General features: G+C 49.9%; 2 protein-coding genes across 2 annotated transcripts; one reads left to right on the top strand and one right to left on the bottom strand.

Annotated features, from left to right (window-relative positions):
• Positions 1-7,158: 7,158 nt before the first annotated feature.
• Positions 7,159-14,750, bottom strand: LOC137144805 (serine protease 33-like). The gene is made up of 6 exons (XM_067535292.1): positions 14,744-14,750; positions 14,453-14,569; positions 13,901-14,063; positions 13,279-13,544; positions 7,668-7,843; positions 7,159-7,404 (listed from the first exon to the last, which is right to left on the bottom strand). Exons 1-6 carry the CDS (start codon positions 14,748-14,750, stop codon positions 7,159-7,161), a joined length of 975 nt encoding a protein of 324 aa, XP_067391393.1.
• Positions 14,751-15,403: 653 nt separating this feature from the next.
• On the top strand, positions 15,404-20,295 carry LOC137144804 (serine protease 33-like). Its single transcript, XM_067535291.1, has 5 exons — positions 15,404-15,461; positions 16,577-16,739; positions 17,869-18,140; positions 18,586-18,755; positions 19,993-20,295. Exons 1-5 carry the CDS (start codon positions 15,404-15,406, stop codon positions 20,293-20,295), a joined length of 966 nt encoding a protein of 321 aa, XP_067391392.1.
• The last annotated feature ends 236 nt before the right edge of the window (positions 20,296-20,531 follow it).

Genomic DNA, 20,531 nt, shown 5'->3' with positions numbered 1-20,531 from the left:
TGATATATAATCTCTTAAAATCCTTCTGTAGTTAACAAATTTTTGTTTGTTTGTTTGTTTGTTTGTTTTACCTAAAGCGGTGTGTTTGGTTTGAAGTTCTCATTCCTCTTGTTCCCCTTGTGCAATCTGGATTGGTGTATTACTGTCGCCCCAATCCCCCACACCTGGAGCCCATTTTACTCTGCTCTGCTGTGAGAACCCCCGCTCCTGGGATGTTCATGCGCAACTTCCAGCACGTAAACTGCTCCCAGCTAAGTGAGGGAGTGATTCTAGCCAGCCACTGTTTGGATTATACAACAGAATGACTTCAGCCATACCCCCCATTCCTAGATGCAACCCTAGGCACCTCCATTTTACAATGTTCAGTTATGCCCACTGAACAATGTAAACTCAGATAACAAAGATATCTCAGATAAACTCAGATAACAAAGAAATTGATATGCACCAGCCTGGTTACTCGAGGTGGAGTCTCCAACACACTTCAAACCAAATGCACTGCTTTAGGTAAGCAAACAAACAAGTTTATTTGACACAAGGTTTTGGCAGCTGTCACCCAAGTGCCAAATACAGAGGTAAAATAAGCTCTCTGCTTCTACTACAGATTCTCCTCTTTATTCATCCCAGAATCGCAATAGTTGTTTTGGCCACAGCTTCACACTAGGAGCTCATGTTTGGCTGATTATCCACCATGAACCACAAATCTTTTCCAGAGTCACAGCTTCCCAGGATAGAGTCCCCCATCTTGTGAGCATGGCCGCCATTCGTTGTTCCTAGATTATACATTTATATTTAGCTGTATTAAAACTCATATTGTTTGCTTGCACCCAGTTTACCAAGTGAGCCACATCACTATGTATCAGTGTCCCATCCTCTTCATTATTTACCAGTCCCCCAATTTTTGTGGCACCTGCAAACTTTCTCAATGATAATTTTATGTTTTCTTCCAGATCACTGGTAAAAATCTTAAATAGCACAGAACCAAGAACCCATCCCTGTGGGATCCCACGTGAAACAGTCCCATGCAATGACAATTCTCCGTTTACAATTCCATTTTGAGACCTATCACTTAGCCAATTTTTAATACATTTAACATATGCCATGTTAATTTTAAATCTTTCTAGTCTTTTCATCAAAATGTTTTGTGGTAGCAAGTCAAACACCTTGCAGAAGTTTACGTATATTACTTCAACACTATTATCTTTATCAACCAAACTTGTAATCTCATTTTTAAAAAGTAACAAGTTAATTTTACAGGATTTGTTTTCAATAAACGCATGTTGATTTGTATTAATTATGTTACTCTCCTTTAGTTCTTTTTAATCAAGTCACATATCATCCACTCTATTATTTTGCCCAGGACTGACAGGCCTATAATTATCAGGGTCATCCCATGTACCCTTTTTAAAAACTGGCACCACATTAGCTTTCTTCCAGTCTCCTGGAACTTCCCCAGGACACCAAGATTTATTGAAAATTAACATTAATGGTCCAGCAAGCTCCTCATCCAGCTCTTTTAAAACTCTTGGATGCAAGTTCTCTAGATCTGTTGATTTTAAAATGTTCTAATTTTTGTAGTTTCTTTTTAACATCCTCCAGAGATAAGAGAGGAATGGAAAGAGTGGTTATAATTGCCATATGTTGAGACTATATCAGCGGTTTTCCCACCCAAATACAGAATAAAAATATTGATTGCATACTTCAGACTTTTCTGCATTATTGATAATTCTACCATTTTCATCTAGTAATGGACCAATACCAATGTCAGGATTCTTATTGTTCCTAATATATGTTAAAAACTCCTTATTGGCCTTAATTCTGCTACCCATAGAGTTCTCCTTGTGTCCCTTAGCTTGCCTTATCAATTTTCCCCCCAATCCAAGAAGCTTTTACACCAACACAGCCACCAACATGCACAGGAAATCTCTTCGGGCTTCAGGCAGAAAAAGGAAAATGGCATGTCCATTGCTGGTCATCACCACTGTTCCATCACTGGCCATCTTGATAGCAAACGTAGTGCTGCTCCTCTTTTCTTTCTTTCTTTCTTTCATAGTGGCAGAACTGTTCTATAAGCTGGCTTGTGGGCTCATTTATTTTAAATGCCCTGGGGGTGCTTATCCATTGCAAAGGGAACCCAAGCATCCTGATATCATTGCATTCCACATCCAGAATTTGCTTTCTGATTTCGATGGGACGCAAGGGTCTCTTTTTCAGTTTCTCTTCCAAACATGCTGGGAAACTTCCCTTCCCTGAGCTGGGGATAGAATCCAGGAGTTCTGGCTCCCAGCCCCACTGCTCTAACCACTAGACCGTGCTCCCCTGCCAGAGCTGGGGATAGAACCCAGGAGTGCTGGTTCCCAGCCTCTCACACGCTAACCAGTAGATCCCACTTCCAGAACACCATTATGGCATATAAACACTTTCAGGGGGACTCTACCAATTTAACCAGCTCTGTTTCTGAACCAACGTTGCTGAATCTGTGCAAAATCTATATATAATACAGCTATCTTCCTTCCTTCTGCATTGTCTTTCCTTTTTATTCCTTGGTTTTTTTTAAACCTGTTCTCAAGATACAAAACAGCTGTAAATCCCCTGGTACTTTTCCCAGGAGCCAGGGCTTGAGCCCCGGCATCCAGGTCAAATCATGACTCAGTCAACCCTGTTTTGACTCTCTGGTTCCCTCTCAGTGTTGGGTGAGTCATCCTCATGCAATTTCACTGTGTGGCTGTTCTACATCTGCCCTGCCCCAGAGGTGGCTGCATTTTGGTGCCAGATGGGGGTCACTGCACAGACGGTGGAAATTTCTGAGGGGTGTAGCCCCCACTCCTTTTCTGTCCCCCACACCTTCTCCTCACCTGGGTTCTTCTCTTTCCCCAGGTACCCAGGAAGCTGCAACTGACAGGTAGGTCCCAGGTAGTGGCAGTGGAGTGGTGTGGGAATGTCACCATAGATAGATAGATAGATAGATAGATAGATAGGATGTGGGTTGGGATGGATGGCTGAATGTAGCCAGGGAAGCCCAGAGGCTATCTCAGTTGCCCTGAGTCTATGTCCTTTCCATTGCACCCTTCTGGGTCGTAAGGGGGTGAGGGGATCAAAGTTCCCAGAAGGGCAAGTGTCCCTGGCAGATCAGCCTGTGTCAGAACACAGCTTGGAGAGTCCCTCATTGCTGAGCGGTGGGTGGTGACAGCGGCTCTCTGTTTGGATGGGTGAGTGCTGAAGCTAGGGGACGGTGTGCTGCGGGGAGCAGGCAGAAAACTCAGTAGGGGGTGCTGTGCTGCCAGGAGCACGGGGCAGGCCTGTCAGGGGATGCCGTGCTACATGGGGCAAGGTAGGGGGGTGTTGTGTGGTGTGGGGGGGCTCTGAGGGGTTGCACTGTGCCACAGGAAATGGTCCTGGTTCTCGTTTCCACCCCAGGACCATCAAGGTCTCTGAATTCTGGGTGCATGTAGGGGGGGGACATGAGCTTTTCCACCCGCCCCCTGACAAGGTCTCATGCCCTGTAGAGACGAGTCATCATCCACCCCAACAATGCAGGAGGCCCCAGGTTCAGCACCAACATCACCCTGGTCTGGCTGCAGCACACCGTGGGGTTCACAAGTGCCATCCTCCTCAATGGAAAAGTTATGCTTGGCTAAATACGATAAGCTTATCTAGATGTATGCATCATAGGTTAGGAATATGTGGGATATATCTCTATCTCAAACTTGTGCTGTGTTACTGGGTGACACCCCCAGACAGATTAGCATTAGCACTGCCCAGCCTGTTTGATGGTCCATCAAGGGCAATCAGCTATTCAGTGCACCCAGGGGTGGCCAGTCTGTTGAGTCAGCAGGACATGTAGGGACGTTCCTGTGAAGAGGGGATTCCAAGTGCTTTTCCCTGCCCATGTGCTATGAACTTGTGTCTGGAACAAGCCACAAGGCAAAGGATATAAAAGGCGGCTGCTACATCTCCATCTTGTCTTCAGTCCTGCTTCTCACCTCTGGATTAACTTCTCTACAACTGAAGCATTGAACAAAGGACTGACAGACCCTTCCAGGACAGGTACTGCGCATGCTCCAGAGGAACTGTACAAGCCAGCAAACTCACCAGTACTGCTGAGAACCTGAAGTCAGATTGTGATTGTTTCCCCCAGGGTGCAACCTGGGACAGGGGTAACGCTGCACCCCCTGAACTCTCCAGCCAGGGCTGTCCCTCACAATGCTTTGCTAGTGACAAGCAGAAAACCCCTCCCTATGCCGTTAACATTCAGCCCAACAGCATGTGACGTCCCACACTCAGCTAGATTGCATTACTGCTCTCAGAGTCACTCACGAATCTCACCGAGAAAGGCACCAGCCAATTCATGCCAGCTCCCTGCACTGTACCCCGAAGTTGCCCTGCCCTGCCCTGATCAGGATCCTGACCAGCATAAGTTTATTACCTAGTCTGCCCTACCTCCCCCTCCAGTCTGGGGCGGATATACACCAGCTGTTGTTAACTGAGCTGAGATTTTCCAAACACTTCAGCCAAAATATAAAAAAAGATTTATTAACTACAGAAAGAAGGATTTTAAATGAGTATAAGTGGTAGGCAGCAGAGATCAGAGATAGGTATCAAAGCAAACAAAGCTAAACACGCAATCTAAATCTTAAACCTTTAACACTAGGCAGTTTTCTCACCCCACTAGATGTTTTAATTTTCAATGCACAAGCTTCTTCTTGAAACTTGGGGGCCAGTCTCTTTCAGTTCCAGTCTTTGACTTCCAGCGACTCTGTTGCTTTCAGTGTGGGACGGGGAGGAGAAAGCCAAGGCATGCAGCCCCAGTTCCTTATTTTATATCTTTTGACCATGTGTTTAATAGACATTAGTCCAGGCATGTCCAGGTGGGCTCTGCTGAGTCACAATGTTGCCCAATACCAACCCCTCCCCCATGTGGTGCTTGCACAACAGTCATTGAATTGTGGAACCTCTGATTACAATTACAACTCCTTTGCAGGATAATAGTCTTTTAACACACCCATGGGCCACCACCCTTGTAGAAAAAGTTCTTAAACTTGCAGCATAGTTTCTCACAACTATACAGGAAAAGTCTTATAACATGATGCACACCAACAATACACATTAGGACAGCACAATGGGTTTTAGCAGATTATGACCTTTTATTAGCCATTTTATATGGGATGCTTAGCATGAACTGAAATGATTATTATGGAATGTACAGGGTGCTGCTTTGGGGTACAGTGTCACACCTTTGTATGTATCTGATTGCTTTGACCACTTAACAATTCTCTTCTCATTTCTTTCTTTTCTTTTAGAGTAAGCGTTTTGTTTTAGACCCTAAAGAACTGGCTGGCGGTGTGGTATTTTGGGTAAGATCCATACTAGTGTTGATCTGGTACTGTGGCTGGTCCTTTGGGGATCAGGAGAACATTTTTGGTAAAGAGCATTAGAGTTTATACGGTGAGCAGAATTCTAAATAACTTCTCATTTTACTGGACCTATTTGCTGATGAGAGCCTGAAACTGAAATGCAATAAAGGGGGCTGTATGATTTATTTTTGGGGATTCTTGATAACCAGTGGAGGGGGATCAGGAGCCTAGTTGGTGACTGGTTGGTGGATCTAACTAATGTGTTAGTCACCCATTTTGGGAGAATCAGCTCTCCTTTTTTGCAGCTTGCCCTCATCCTGGTATTTTCAGTGTGGGCTACCCTAGGCACATTGGGACACAGCAGGGATCAAGGCTCAGGAGACCAGGAGGTCTGGTTCAGAGGACAGGACCAGGGAAACACCAGGTAAGATGACCACTGCAGCATGGAGCCCGCACCTGTACAGACACCTTCCTCTGACTTAAATTGGGGCTGTGGCTGAATCAGAAGCCTTAGAGTTCTCTCTGACAGAGCGCAGGGGTGGAGCTTGTGCCCCAGTTGAGGTTCATGGACCCCAGTGCGAGCTGTCCTCTGCCTTCAGCTGCCCTCTGCCTGGTGAAGGATTGGAGTATGACTGTTTCCACATCCTCTGCAGACTTGGGTTCAAGACCTTCATGGCCTGACAGTTCTCAGATATGGGGTGGTATGTTCCCTTTGCAACAGACACACACTAGCTCAGCCAGCAGGAATGTGTTGGATGGAGGATTCCCTTTCTAGGAAATATGTGCCAGCTCAGCTATCCGATATGGGCTGGAAAGAGACCCCCACTCCCCCGCTCCTCCCCCCTACCCCCCCGGCCAGGCTGAGCTGGGCTGTTCATGTGGCTAGACTGGAGGATCACAATGATCCCTTGTGCTCTTAGCACCATCTCTGCCATGGGTTAAAATCCTCCCAGATCCCTAAGGGATGGAGAGGGACTTAGATTATGTGGAGCATGGGTGGGTCACTCTCTGCAATTCTCAGCACAGTCAGATGGGGGCACTGCAGGGCTAAGTCGCCTTGTCACCCTATCCCCATGGACTGGCCTGAGGTCTGTCCAAGACACCCCCCCATCCTCCCAGGCACAGCTCCCTTGCATAAGAGGTCTGATCGGGTAATGGGGATGGGAGCTGATGCAGCATCACACGTGGTAGTGAGGCTACCAGGATGGGGTCCCCCAGAAGCCAATTCAAGTGACAGTGTCTTGGAGGGTGTCCGGGTGAAGGGTGGGGAAACTGAGGCAGAGAATGTGAGATGGGAAAAAGAGGCCAGGGAGGTGGGGCTGCGGGGGAAACAGGCAGGGAAAGATAATTAAGGAGAGCAAAGGGAAAGGGAAATAACAGCCACCTCCTCCCTGCTGAAAGCAGGGATATATTTTGGCACCCAAAAGAGGTGGGTAAAGAGCCCCTGGAGTGGCTGGCAAAGAGCCCAAGAGAGGGATGGAGAACAGAAGGGAAAGAGGGCATTAAAGCAGATGGGAGAGGGAGGCTATGGAGTGACTGCTTGTGCATGGGTGTGTGTATGTGTGTGTGTTTGTGTGTCCCTGCTGTCACCTGCTGGAGGGATGGGCCCTGCTCTGTGTGTGTGTGTGCCCCTGGCTGGAAGAAATCAGGACCCTTTGCATGCTTATTAGCATTAGTGGCCTTTGCACAGGCCCAGCAGGAATCTGGACTGCACACCCATCTGAGGCGGCGACGCACATTGAACCCCCATTTGGAGGGGGCCTCGATGGGGGCTAGGAGGGATGTGCTGGTGGTGGGAGGGTGCATCTTACAGGACAATGGGGACAACCGCAGCAAGGAAAAGCACGGCGGGGCTGATAAGCCGTGTGGCGGAGCTGACGGGCACAGTGAAGGATATGGTGGGTATGTAACTCTGGATCCAGTCAGCGTAAGGGGGCAACAGGGTGTAGACCCCCGGGCGGTCGGGGAGTGCACACTCCACACCCCAGCTCACCACCCCGGCCAAGAGCCACACGCCGTCCCACTCACAGACCAGGGGTCCCCCAGAGTCACCCTGCAGAGAGCAGAACCACAGAGTCAATTCCTGGTATGTCCTCCAACCCCAGGGCAGAGACTGGCTGGCTCAGGGGGGGACAGAGAATGGTACATGGGGTGTTTCCCCTCTAGGTGGTGCTGGCTCCGATCCGACTCCAGGGCGGGGGACTGGCTGGCTTGGGGGGTTGGGAAATGGTACATGGGGCCTTTCCCCTCCAGAAGGTGCTGGCTCTGGTCTGGGACTAACTGCAGGGAGCCAGGGAACAGGATACAGGGTCTCACCTGACATGCATCTTTCCCCCCTTGCGGGTACCCTGCACAGATCATGTCCTCCTTGATGGGATCGGTCTCCTGAGGGTCGTCCGTGTATGAGCCGGTGTGAAAGAGGCTGTTGCAGGCATCTCTGTCTATCAGGGGCACTTGTACCTCTTGCAGCGTTTTGGGGGCTGCCAGGCTCTCTGAGGACAGACAAATGGATAGGACTGAGTCACCCCCACAGAGCCAGGCCCTTCCACAGCTGCAGAGCTCATTCGATGGACAGCTTATGCCCCACAACTGATGGGACTCCGGCACCAGCATCGCTCAGTGCTGCCCATCAGGGGGAGCCCTTGACCCTCCCACTTGCACAGGTCCCTGCGGGACACTAGAATCTTGCCCCCCAAACACTGCTACTGTTACCCACAAGATGTGGGTCAGCCCAACCCCTGGCTGAGTAGCACCCCTCTCCCCAACACTTTCCTTTGGAGCTATCATGGAATGGAAAAGGTCTCTCCATGCCTCAGTTTCCACATCTGTAAAATGGGGACAATGATCCCAACCTCCTTTGTAAACCACTTGGAGACCTATGGGATGGACAGAACTAGGTATGAGCCAGAGATTATTATTACTAAAGGATTGAAGCCCCGGCCATTCCCAGAATCAATTGCTCCCACCTCCTCACCAGCAGAAGGACCTGCTTCGGGCATGAAACCACTGGGTGTTGAGATCACTGTAGTTCCATGCACAGAGCTCTAGCACCAGAAGAATCCCTCACTGCAATGGGATAGGCAAAGCTACCACAGACTGTCACCCAATGCAAAATCAGGGACTGTAAACTAGAAGTGGAAATTGGAGGGTGCAAAAACAAAGAGGGATAACAGTGGAGATGAAACTAGCAACTGGCTAGACTGCTACAGCTCCAGGCACAGAGCTATAGCACTAGCACTAGCACTTTCCTTTGCTGCTGTGGGGAACTAAAGCCTGACCATGCTTAGTGTAAGATCAAGGGATGTGATCTAGAGATGAAATTAAGCGCTGTCCAAAGCCAGACAGGAAGGGAAAGACAGATCTTTACAAAGCAACTGGGCATGCATGCAAAGTGAAATTTGCAAAGCAAAAGCGGACTTTCTCCAAAGGCAGAATCAGTGGGGGTAGTATCCAAGAGGTGGAAATATGGGAGACTCAAGCCAGAAGCACACTAGATGGCTGCAAATCCATGCATACAACGATCATGATAGTATCACCACAGTAGGATGTGCCAAGATACCGCAGGGTCACACTGAATTAATGCATGATGAGGTAAAGCAGGGGTGGGAACTGGAAGGATGAAAGGAGGGTCCAAAGCCCAGGGAGGAATGATGGTGAAAACCGGCCCAGAGGAACTCTGCTCAGAGATGTGAGCAGATGGAGAAACGGAAGGAGTCGCAGAGCACCTCTTCAGCCAACCTCCTCTCCCTGGTGTTGTAGATGGCCGTCTTGGCCAAGGCGTGGAGCAGGTTGACGAGGAGGTCCCTCAACTTTGCGAGGCCATGGACGGGGTGTGCGTAGATGAGGAGGTGTGGGGAGAAGTGCAGCCAGAACCTCAGGAACAGGTTCCAGAGGAGCTGGAATAGAGGTTGCAACCTGGCACGCTCCAAGTAGCTATGCGCTTTGGGACGGGAGATGAACTGCGCCAGGTACACGCCCATGCTCACGGCTCCATAAAGGAGCCACCAGCGATATTCCCCAGCGGGCCATGGAATCAAGGTGGAATACAGGTTGGCCCACTGGGGTCTCTCGCCCTTGACAGGTGGTAAGAGGTCCCACCACTCAGTTTCAGAGTGGGACATGAAGACGATGAAATGGAGAGTATGGAGCACGAGCATGTAGAGATGTGTCCATGGCACAGTTCAGAAGCACACCAACTGCAGGTCCAGCAGCTGCCTCAGGATGTGTAAGGGAGGTGGGTGGTGGGGCTCATGGGGTGGGGGCTCAATAAAGAGGTCCTGAGGGGTGTGCAGGGAGTGCCTTCTCTCAGGACCCACTCAAGGTAGGCCCAAGCAGCCAGAAGCAAGGCTGCCCTCAGTTCCTGGAATACAGGCCAAGGGGGTTCAAAGGGTGGAGAGTCCCATACACCACCCCAGTACTAGGGGATCCACACTGTCTCCCTGGTCATAGTCCAGGAGATTTCTAATCTTTGTGACACGTGCCAGAATAAGCCTGTGGTGCACCAAGTAGGACTCCACCATCTGCACACGAAAATGGGGGTTGCATAGCAGGGGCTGTGCGAGGAGATCCGCCCACCTCAGCGGCCACCACGGACCAGGTTGTGGAGACCAGCCTCCAGGTCCAGAGAAGGTGCTGATAGAAGACTGGCAGCTTGGAGAGATCTCGTGGAAGATGAGGGTTATTGGTGTAAGCAAGGTCTGAGTGTCTGAGCGACACTCCCCTTGGTCAGCCAGCTGAAGTGGGGGCACTTTATCTGCATGGGCTTTGTATTTGCATGAGTACAACTAGGTGCTCAGCATGAGTGCACTGTATCTGCATAAGCACCCCTACGTGCTGAGCATGATGGGAAATGGTCAGTCTGGCTGGTTTTGGGTTACAAATCACTTTTGTGTTAACTGCAGGGTAATGAAATGTTGTCCTTCGATTGTATGAACAGATGGCAGCAGAATTGTGCTTAGCCTGTGCTGATAAAAAATTCACTCTCATTTAAACAGAACTCAACAAGGGTGGTATACGGATGCTTGAGCATTATAAGGGCAGCAGGGAAGGGTTGGGGCTGATAAAGGATTACTTTCAGGCACTGGGTGACTATTTTCTCCCACTGTTAAAAGATACTATTAATTATTCCTTTTGGAGTCTTTTGTTGTGTTAAAAAATAGGGACATTGCTCCTGTGTCAGTAAAAGCTTTTCCTGTGACTGGCAGCTGAAACTTGCTAAGAGCTGAAATCACTAAAGGAACTGGGAAACTCGACAGACTGACCACCAGCAGAGGGGACCTGGTGAGACGTAGAGGTAGTGGGAGCCAGCAGAGGAGACCTGGAGAGTCCCGAAGTGGTGGAAGCCAGCAGCAGTTGGCACCTGCAGATAGAGGGAGCAGCAGAGGGGGTCAGTCAAACTCATGTCCAGCAGGAGCCACCAGAAGGGGGCTGGCTGAGCCCCCCAGCTGAGAGGTGGACACTGCAACAATGATGGTCAGTGGGGCAGGGGGAAAGCGAGAAGGGAGAGGTGAAGGACACACCCCACATTCTCTGGGGTGGGGTGGGTTCGGCTCACTGTGTTCATGAATTCTGTTTGCACTGTTTGCCCAAACCAGTGCTGTGTTACTTCCCTCCTGTTATTAAAAGGTTTACTTTCTACCCTCAGAGTCTGTGCTTGTGAGAGGGGAAGTATTGCTCTTTGGGAGCGCTCAGGGGATAGTGTGGGATTTCCCAGGTGACTGGGTGGAGACTCAAGCCAGTTTGGTGTTGTATCATTGACAGGAACCCCTAGATATAGAACCTGGCCCTTTGCTGCTGCCGGCTCTGCCTGGCAGAAGGGTTATATTGGCTGTTTGTGTTAGGGTTAAGGTGAGTTAAGTTTTATGGTTAATAGTTAAGGGTTAATGTTTAAGAGCTAAGTGTTGGTGTTAAGGTTGTGTTGGGTTTAGAATTAAGGGTTAGGGTTAAATGTAAAGGTTAGATTTAGATAGGTTTGGGAGGATTCAATTTTGATTGGTAAATGTCAATTTCACCATACACGCACAAATTGAAGACAAAATATTTCCATTGATATTAATTGAAATGTATATATAAGCAACGTAAAAAAGTGCTGCTTGAGAACTTATTGTGTTTTTAATTTTATACTATATTGTGTTCTTATTTTATACCTTAATGTCTATAAACCAGTTTGTAACAGATGCTACATAAAGCAGGTATTCACATTTCTGCTGAAACAGCTGGTGCTGGCATTACTGGCATGCAAGCTGCAGATAATTATGCAGCAGTCATAAAGCTGTCGCTTTTTGAATCTCATCATCAGCTGGAATTAAATAATTATTATCTGAATCTCTCCCCATTATTTCCCACAACTGTAAAAATTTAAATTGTTAAAAACGGGGAAATAATTCTTTAAAAATAAACATTGATATCAATCTAAATTATATTTAAAAAATAAAAATCAAATTCTGCCAAGCCTAAATGTGATCAGAGACCATAAAGATTAGGACTGAGGTGAGGGTTAGGATACAGTGTTGTCTTTAGGTGTAGGGTGAATATAACTGTTAAGCTGAAGTTTTAAAATGAGGGTTATTGGTAGGGTGTAAAGTTAGGGTAAAGGCTAGGATTAAGAGTTCAGGGGCAGGGTTGAGTTTAAGGGTTATATTTAGTGGTTAGTGAGAGGGTTAAATTTAGGGGCTAAAGATAGGGTTAGGCTTAAGATTAAAGGTTAGGGTTAAAAGTTAGTGTATAGTTTTAGCTTTAGCAGTAGGGTGAGCATTTAAATTAAATTTAGGGTTAACTTTTAGGGTGGGGTTTGGGGGTCAGGGTTATGCTTAGGGTTAAGCAGGGGTTATATCAGGGGTATAGCACTAGATTTTCATTTAGATTAGCATTGCAGTTAAAGTAGGGTTGTGCTTAGCATTAAGGGTGTAGTGGGAGTATAATGCTAGATTTTTATTTAGGGTTACTGTTGCACTTAGAAATAAGGTTAGGGTTATGGTTAGGATTAAGGGTATAACAGGGGTATAATGCCAGATTTTGACTTAAGGTTAGCATTGTAGTTAACAGTAGGGTTAAGGTTAAGGGTATAGTTGGAAGTATAATGCTAGATTTTGATTTAGGGTTAGCATTGCAGTTAACAGTAGGGTTAAGGTTAGGGTTAAAGGTGTAGCTATGGGACAATGCTAGATTTTGATTTAGTGTTAGCATTGAAGTCAAGAGTATGGTTTTGGTTAGGTTAAGGGTATAGCAGGGGTACAGTGATAGATTTTGATTTAGGGCTTAGGGTTAAGGTTAAGAGTTAAGCTTTATGGTTAATAGCTAAGGACTGATGGTTAGGTTTAAGGTTTAGGGTTGGAGTTAAAGTTGTTTGAGGTTTAGAATTAAGAGTTAGGGTTAAATTTAAAGGTTAGATCAGGGACCATCAAGATCAGGGTGAGGGTGGGAATTAGAGTATAGTGTTATCTTACAGTGTAAGGTGAGTATAGCTGTTAACCTGAATATTAAGGATGAGGGGTATTGGTAGGGGGAAGAGGGAGGTTTAGTGTTGGGGGCAGTGTTAAGGGTGGGGGTTAAGATTTAGGGGTAGGTTAAGGGATAGAAATAGGGTTCGGGTTAAAGGTTAGGGTTAGTGTACAGTTTTAGTTTTAGCGGTAAGGTGACCGTTGAAATTAAATGTAGGGTTAAGTTTTAGGGTTGGGGGTTGAGGTTAGGTCTCTGGTTAGGGTTAAGGTTGTATCTGGAGCATAGTGCTCAATTTTGATTGAGGGTTATCGTTACAGTTCAAAGTCGGGTTAGGATTCAGGTGAGTGTTAGGAATGAAGGGTAGAGTTAGGGGTAAAGGTTATGGTGGAATTATCCCCAAAGCTGTTTTCCAATCACCCTAGAACCTCCTCCCCATTAAACCCAAAAGTCCCCCCACTTCACCACAACCCCCCATTCACCCTCTCACCGTCATACTGAGTGTTACCCCAGCCGGTCACCCAGCACTCCATGCCTGTAGGGAATTCCACAGAGGAGGCCGGAAGGGAAACGGGGAGGATAACCGTGTTGAAGGTCACGGGGGTCTCCAGTTCAACCAAGGCGATGTCACCGCTGGACCCAATATCTGTGTAGTTGGGATGGGGGTGAATCTCCTTGATGGGAAAAGATATCACATTTCCAGAGGGGTTCAGGAGCTGATATTCGCCTAGGTTCACACTATAGTCAGACTTGCTTCTGCAAGACACAAGATGAACATAAAAATTGATAGACAACCAATTAGATGCAACCACTTTTGGAGCAGGGCAGCTGGGTACTAGCTGCATAATGACAACAGATGAGGATGACTAGCTTGGGGCTGAGATGTAGCTGCCTCTCGGACAGGGCAGATGGGGAACAGCAGCACATAATGCCACAAAGGGATAGCTGATCTGCTTATGAGATGCAGCCACCTCTGGGTTGGGGCAGGTGGGTAATGGCCAAACAGTGACGCTGCACAGGGATGCTTCACCTGGCTCTGAGAAGCAACTGCCTCTGGAGCAGAGCAGTTGGGAAAGAGTTGCACAGTGATGGCTTCTGCCCGGGTTACTCACTTATTGAAGCAATGAGCTGCTGACAGCACCCAGCTCTCAGTGATGAGGGACCCTCCACAGATATGGATGCTGCCTTCAAGGATGCTGACCTGCCAGGGCCAGGACCCATTCTTGGCATCGCTACCTCCCACAATGCGTGGAGAGATCACTGGCTGCCCACAAACTGAGGAGAAAGGTGGGGAACAGAGTGAATAGAACCCAGGAGTCCTAGCTCCCAGCATCTACTCTAACCCTTAGATCCCACTCCCCTCTCAGAGCTGGTGATAGAATCCAGGAGTCCTGGCTATCAGCATCCCCTGCTCTAACCCTCCAGACCTCACTCCACCCCCCAGAGCTGGGGATAGAACCCAGGAGTCCTGGCCCCCAGATCCCCCCTGCTCTAACCGCTAGATCCCACTCCCCTTCCAGAGCACAGGATAGAACCCAGGAATCCTGGCTCCCAGTTGCCGAGCACGTAACCTCTCTCCTGTCTTCTCTCCCCAACCTCTGTCTCCCCACCCATGAGGTCTCACTTCACAGGTTTGGTTCCCAGGTCCCCAGCTAAACACTCACCCTCCAGCAAGGGTAGCTCCAGTAGCAGCAAAACAGCCAGCAGACAGCTAAGAGTCCTCATGACCCAGGAACAGGTTCCACCAGAGTCGCCTGGCTTCACTGGTGCCTGGACAGAACCTTGAAGGGGGGAAAGCAAAAGTTAAGGGGAGGGATTTACATATGCCATATCAGTTTCATAAACAGAGCTATAAAACCCAAGGGCAAGTGAACGCTGCCAAAGGGAACGCCACCTCCCAGAACTGGGGAGAAACTCAGGAGTCCTGCCTTCTAGCCCCACCTACTCTCACTCACCTGTCATCACCCCTCTCCCAGAGGTCAATCATTGTGTTATTTCCTGCTTTCATTCTCACTGCATCATACCTGAAACTATCTCATGTTCAAAGCACATAAAAGGTTTAATATTTAAACACAGGTGTAGTTGAACTTCTGCGGTAGCCACAAGCTCTGCCGGGAGCCCTTCAGCCCGGACCCGCAGCCCCTTGCGATTTCTAGGTAGATATATTCAATGACCCTTTGCTGCTTCTGGTCTCCTCACTTCTGTTAGTTCTTTTGCCAAAGCCAGAAAGCCACCTACTAGGTATCTGCCCACCTGTTCAATACCATTAATGCAGGAGGGCTGGTTCTATTCCCACCACTGGAAGGTAAGTGGGGTCTGGTGGGTTAGATATGGGGGGTTGGGAGCCTGGACTCCTGGGTCCTTTGTGAGAGGAGTGGGGGCTAGTAGGTTGAGCAGGGGGGCATTGAGAACGAGGTTTCCTGGGTTCTATCCCAGCTCTAGGAGAGGAAAGTTCCCACTGACACCTCTCACAACTTACCTGCCTTGTGGTTTTATAGCGCTGTTTATGAGTGTGACGTGTAACCTTCAAATTGCAGCCAGTGACTTTGCCCTCCCAGTCTGGGATTTGCTCCCAGCCCTTAGAGGAGCCAGGTGGAGCTGGGGGAGCTGGTACCATGGGCGTTCTCTGCTGCCCACTGGCCTCACTGCTGCTGGTGCTACCCCTGCTGGAGTGTGAGTGAGGGGTCTGCTGGGGTCCTGACCTGGGGAGTCTGCTGGGATGAGGGGTGAGGATTGGAAAGGGACAGAACAGGGACTGTGGGGGTGAGAGCTGGGTGTCAGGACTCCTGGGTTCTATTCTGGCTCTGGGAGAAGAGTGGGGTCTAGTGGGTTAGAGCAGGGGAGGCTACAAACCCAGACTCCTGGGTTCTCTTCCCAGCTGTAGCAGGGGATGGATTTCTGCTTCTCACACCCTCAAGCCCCAGTGGCCTGGAGCTGTCCATGAGAAAGTGCTCCCTGTCCCAATAACTCGTGGCATTACTGGCTGGAGGACTCTGCCCTGTGTGTGTTTAAAGAGGAAAGGTCCATGGGTTGAGTTCTCAGAACTTACACCAGTCAGGAGCAGAGGGGAGGAGTAGGAAAAGGGGGAAATGGGTTTGGGGGGGTCAGGGCGAGGACCTGGGGGAAGGGTAGGGTGTCGGTGGCAAAGGAAAGGGAGAGATATGTAGGGTTCGGGGACAGAAGAAGGGATGGATATGTGGAGCTGGGGTGGATGTGTGGGGCAGGGAGGTTGTGAGGGAGATGCACACCCCATGGCTAAGAGAATGGTTCCTTTTCCCATCACCCATGGGGAGCAGTTATGGGGCAGAGACCTTGGATGCAGGTCTGGGAGGAATCTCAGCCAGAAGGGAAAAGCCTGTATCAGACTATGTCCCCCACATGCCCCACTTCCTAGGGGGCACACCCCAGACCAGAAAATCACCCCACCCCATGGGAGAAGACCAGGCATGGGGGGGTGGGGTTTTCGTTAAGAGGGGCTGGTGGGATTGTGAGAGGAGGAATTTCTGGTCTCTGCCTGTGGAAATGTGTGTGTCTGTGCTCACACGCCTGTGCGTATGGGCGTTGCGCTGCCCCCTGCAGGAGGGAATCGGGGCTGTGTGTGTTTTTTTCACCTCACTCAGCCCTCTCTTTCTTTTCTAGGTGCTATGGTATTTCACTCAAGTAAGGATTCTGGATACTTTCTATCCCCAACTCTGGGAGGGGAGTGGGGTCTGGTGGTTAGAGTGGTGTGGGGCTGGAAGCCAGGACACCTGGGTTCTATTCACACCCCTCCCCACCTTTCTCCCCAGCCTGTGGGCAACCTGTGGCCTCCAGCCGTATTGTAGGGGGGCAGAATGCCCAGGATGGGGCTTGGCCCTGGCAGGCCAGCATCCGATACAAAGGATTCCACATCTGTGGAGGGTCCCTCATCACGGAGCAATGGGTGGTGTCTGCAGCTCATTGCTTCAATCGGTGAGTACCCCAGGCTGTGCCCCAGCTGCCCCACCCCAGAGGTGGCTGCATCTCAGCACCATCACTGTGTGGCGATGTCACAGCCCCACAGGATCGGTGCCATGATCCAGCTTTCAAACAGTCCCTTGGAAAAAGCTTTGAGTGCGCCAGACCCCCAAGGGGATCCACTCCCCTTCATGGTTGGCCCTGCAGCCTCAACGCCTCCCAGACTGACCTTCTGTGCTCCATCCCTCCTGCTTCATGCCGTGCACTCTGCCCAGTGAGTCCACTTGAGACTGACCCCTGGTTGAGGCTTGCCCCACACTGCAGGGACCAATGTGCAGCAGCCAGAATTTGCAGTGACACCAGGCAGCATTGCCATACTGCTGTCTGGTATATTTATCAACCTGGCCACAGCCCCATGAAATCCTTGGTTAGCCCAGAGAAACCAAGGTGAAAATAGAGTGCATCTGGCCAAGACAGTTCTTCCCCAGCCTGCTTTGGACTCCATTTCCAGTTCTGTCTCTTCTGGTACATCCACACTGCAACGAGAGACCACTGGCATGGCCACGGCTGGCCCGGGGCAGCTACCCTGGCTCGGAGACTCGACGTTGCAGGTTTCTTTAGTGCAGTGTAGATGTAGCCGGGGTCTCCCAGGTGTGAGCAGTTGAGCTTCTCCCAAACCTTGGCCAACCCTTTATCCTCTGGCCATCAGCTCTCGGTCCTTTGTTCTCCAGCGAGTTTCTGCTCAGCTTCCCTGTGGAAACACAGGGAGAATCCTCCTTCCTCTGGGCCTTTGGTTGCTAGGTCTCACAGTTATGGCATGTGGTTTTAATTCTCTTCTCAGATTCCCCATTAATATGGGGTTGCCCTTGGCCAGTCCTGTAATGAACTGTTCAGTCTTCACCAGACAGCAACTTGACCCCCACACACACTTTTGTGTCTCCTGTGCTACCCCAAGGATAGATTTAATGCTTTTACACCCAATGGGGAAACTGAGGCACATAGCGGCTTCATAAAAATATTACAGAAAATTCCCATTTTCCTACAAACTATTGCCCAGCTGCCCCACCCCAGAAGTGGCCACATTTCTGCTCTGCAGTAGCGAGTATAATAACAAACTCCTGCCCAATGTCTCTCCCTCTCCTAGGAGTCTGCCACCCTCTGATTATTCTGTTTCCCTTGGGGAATTCCAGCTGTCTATCCCGAGTGTGAACGCCTTCACCTCTGATGTGTCTCAGTTCATAATCCATGGCGACTACAACCCCTACACCTTTGGCTCAGATATAGCCCTGGTTCTCCTAAAAAGGCCCCTTCAATACACCACCTACATCCTCCCCATCTGCCTTCCCGACCGTAGGGACTCCACTGCCTCTGGCACCCTGTGCTCCGTCACCGGCTGGGGGAATGTTCATATGACTGGTAAGGGCCATGGAGGGCCATCATGGGAGAACAATAGAGCCAGGGCTGCATCTGCTGTGTGAGTCCTGTCGCCATCTAGTGGCTGCAGCCCAAACAGGCAAAGCAACACCCAACAGCTGCTGAAGAGCAGAGATCTTTCAACGGGAGAAAGGATGAGGTGCAGGGAGCGGGGTAGGGCCTAGTGGGTTAGAGTGGGGGGGCTGGGCCCTAGGACTCCTGGGTTCTATCCCCAGCTCTGGGAGGAGAGTGGGTTTTGTGGGTTAGAGCGGGGGGGGGGGCTGGGAAACAGGGCTCCTTTTGTACTTAAAATGCTCATTCTCATATAATCTAACTGGATGTGGTGTCTCCATCTCTCCTGGGAAACAGACAGTTGGGAATGATCCTGACTTGGGAGGAGGGGGAATGAGTGAGAAGGGCCCTGAAGAGGTGTATTTTTTCTCCACAGAAAATCTCCCTCCTCCCCAAACTCTGCAAGAGGTTCAGGTCTCACTCATGGATGCCCAGATGTGCAATGAGCTCTACAGTGAACCCATCACAGGGTCCCCGGGGTCGCGCCCCATCAAAGAGGACATGGTCTGTGCTGGCTATACCGAAGGAGGAAGGGATTCCTGTCAGGTGAATGAATTCAGAGGGGTCCCAGGATTCAGGATCTCAGGGCAGCAATAGAAGGGGGCTGTGGGGCAGGATTGAAGGACAGTGGCAGAGCTGGGGGTGGGGAGTGGGTCATAGAATCATAGAAGATGTGGGTTGGCAGGGACCTCAGGAGTCATCTAGTCCCACCCCCTGCTCAACTATTTGAGTACCAGGGTGGGTGGGCGGGCGGAAGCCTGCCAACCACTACAGGCCGCTCCCCCAGCCTACGGGGAGGAGCCACCAGACCCAGGACTCAACTGATTCCATGGGAAAAACAAATGAAAAAACAGGAAGGGGTGTGAGGGTCAAAGGGCCAAACGGAGGGAACCGGAAGGGGACACAGAGCAGAGAACCCCGGACAGCACCCACTGCTCCTGGGAGGTGTCAAGGGAGCCAGCGGACGCTGCCCAGAGGAACTCCACCCTGATACGTGAATGGACAGAGGAACGGAAATAGGCCCCACAATCAGACTAACTCCAGCTAAACCATTCCAGCCAGGGCTTTGTCAAGCCGCACCTTAAAAACCTCTAAGGATGGAGATTCCACCACCTCCCTAGGTAACCCATTCCAGTGCTTCACCACCCGCCTAGGGGAAAACTTTTTCCTAATATCCAACCTAGACCTCCCCCACTGCAACTTGAGACCATTGCTCCTTGTTCTGTCATCTACTACCACTGAGAACAGCCTAGCTTCATCCTCCCTGGAACCCACTTTCAGGTAGTTAAAGGCTGCTATCAAATCCTCCCTCATTCTTCTCTTCTGTGGACTAAACAAGCCCAGTTCCTCAGCCTCTCCTCTTAAGTCTTGTGCTCCAGCCCCCTAATTATTTTTGTTGCCCTCCACTGGACTCTCTCTAACTTCTCCACATCCTTTTTGTAGTGGGGGGCCCAAAACTGGACACAATACTCCAGATGCAGCCTCACCAATGCCGAATAGAGGGGAATAATCACTTCCCTCCATCTGCTGGCAATGCTCCTACTAATGCAGCCCAATATGCTATTAGCCTTCTTGGCAACTAGGGCACACTGCTGACTCATATCCAGCTTCTTATCCACTGTTACTCCCAGGTCCTTTTCTGCAGAATTGCTGTCAGCCCATCGGTCCCCAGTCTGTAGCTGTGCATGGGATTCTTTTGCCCTAAATAGGGTCTGTAGTCTCTGGGGCGTGTGGGTCGGTGTTTCGGGGGCCCAGGTCTCACTGGTTCTCCTTCTCTGTCTAGGGTGACTCTGGAGGACCCCTGGTTTGTTCCCAGAATGGCTCCTGGTTCCTGATCGGCATCGTGAGCTGGGGGTTCGGCTGCGGCCTCCCCTACCGTCCCGGAGTCTATACCCGGGTCTCCGCCTATTCCGACTGGATCCAGCAGCAGGTCCCCAGTGTGGAACTTGGGGTGGTGAATATCACCATTAGCAATCAGCCCAATGCCGGGTACACACCAGCTCCCACCTCGCTGCTACTCATTGCCTCCCTCCTGGCCGGCGCTGCCCTGGGGAATGGTGCCACCACTTTGTTTCTGAGCTGCTAATAAAACAACCAGCCCTGGCTTTGGAAAAATTAAAGCTATGAGAACGACAATCCAGGATTATGGGGCTGGTAGGGTAGTGAAACCTAATGGGTTAGCACAGGGCTGGGAGTCAGGACTCCTGGGTTCTATCTCCAGCACGGGGAGGGGAGTGGATCTAATAGTTAGAGCAGGGGGAAGCTGGGAGCCTGGACTCCTGGGTTCTCTCCCTGACTCTGACATAGGATCCCTTTGTGATC

The sequence above is a fragment of the Emydura macquarii genome, unplaced genomic scaffold, assembly GCF_026122565.2.
Source record: "Emydura macquarii macquarii isolate MOO-44397 ecotype Brisbane River unplaced genomic scaffold, CSIRO-AGI_Emac_v2 contig_3485, whole genome shotgun sequence".
Classification (NCBI taxonomy): Eukaryota; Metazoa; Chordata; order Testudines; family Chelidae; genus Emydura; species Emydura macquarii.
Note: the sequence above shows the minus strand (reverse complement) of the source record. Positions and strands in the feature narration are given on the sequence as shown.

What these genes read in the sequence shown, in the direction of transcription:
- LOC137144805 (XM_067535292.1), bottom strand. An exon ending in GGGTAACACTCAGTATGACG is followed by an intron (nt 7,844 to 13,278) that starts GTGAGAGGGTGA and finishes GTCTGTCCTCAG; the next exon opens with AGAGCCTGGCAGCCCCCAAA. An exon ending in GGGGGAAAGATGCATGTCAG is followed by an intron (nt 7,405 to 7,667) that starts GTGAGACCCTGT and finishes TGCTCTCTGCAG; the next exon opens with GGTGACTCTGGGGGACCCCT.
- LOC137144804 (XM_067535291.1), top strand. Translation starts at nt 15,404, where the DNA reads ATGGGCGTTCTCTGCTGCCCACTGGCCTCACTGCTGCTGGTGCTACCC. An exon ending in GGTGCTACCCCTGCTGGAGT is followed by an intron (nt 15,462 to 16,576) that starts GTGAGTGAGGGG and finishes CTTTCTCCCCAG; the next exon opens with CCTGTGGGCAACCTGTGGCC. An exon ending in GCAGCTCATTGCTTCAATCG is followed by an intron (nt 16,740 to 17,868) that starts GTGAGTACCCCA and finishes TCCCTCTCCTAG; the next exon opens with GAGTCTGCCACCCTCTGATT.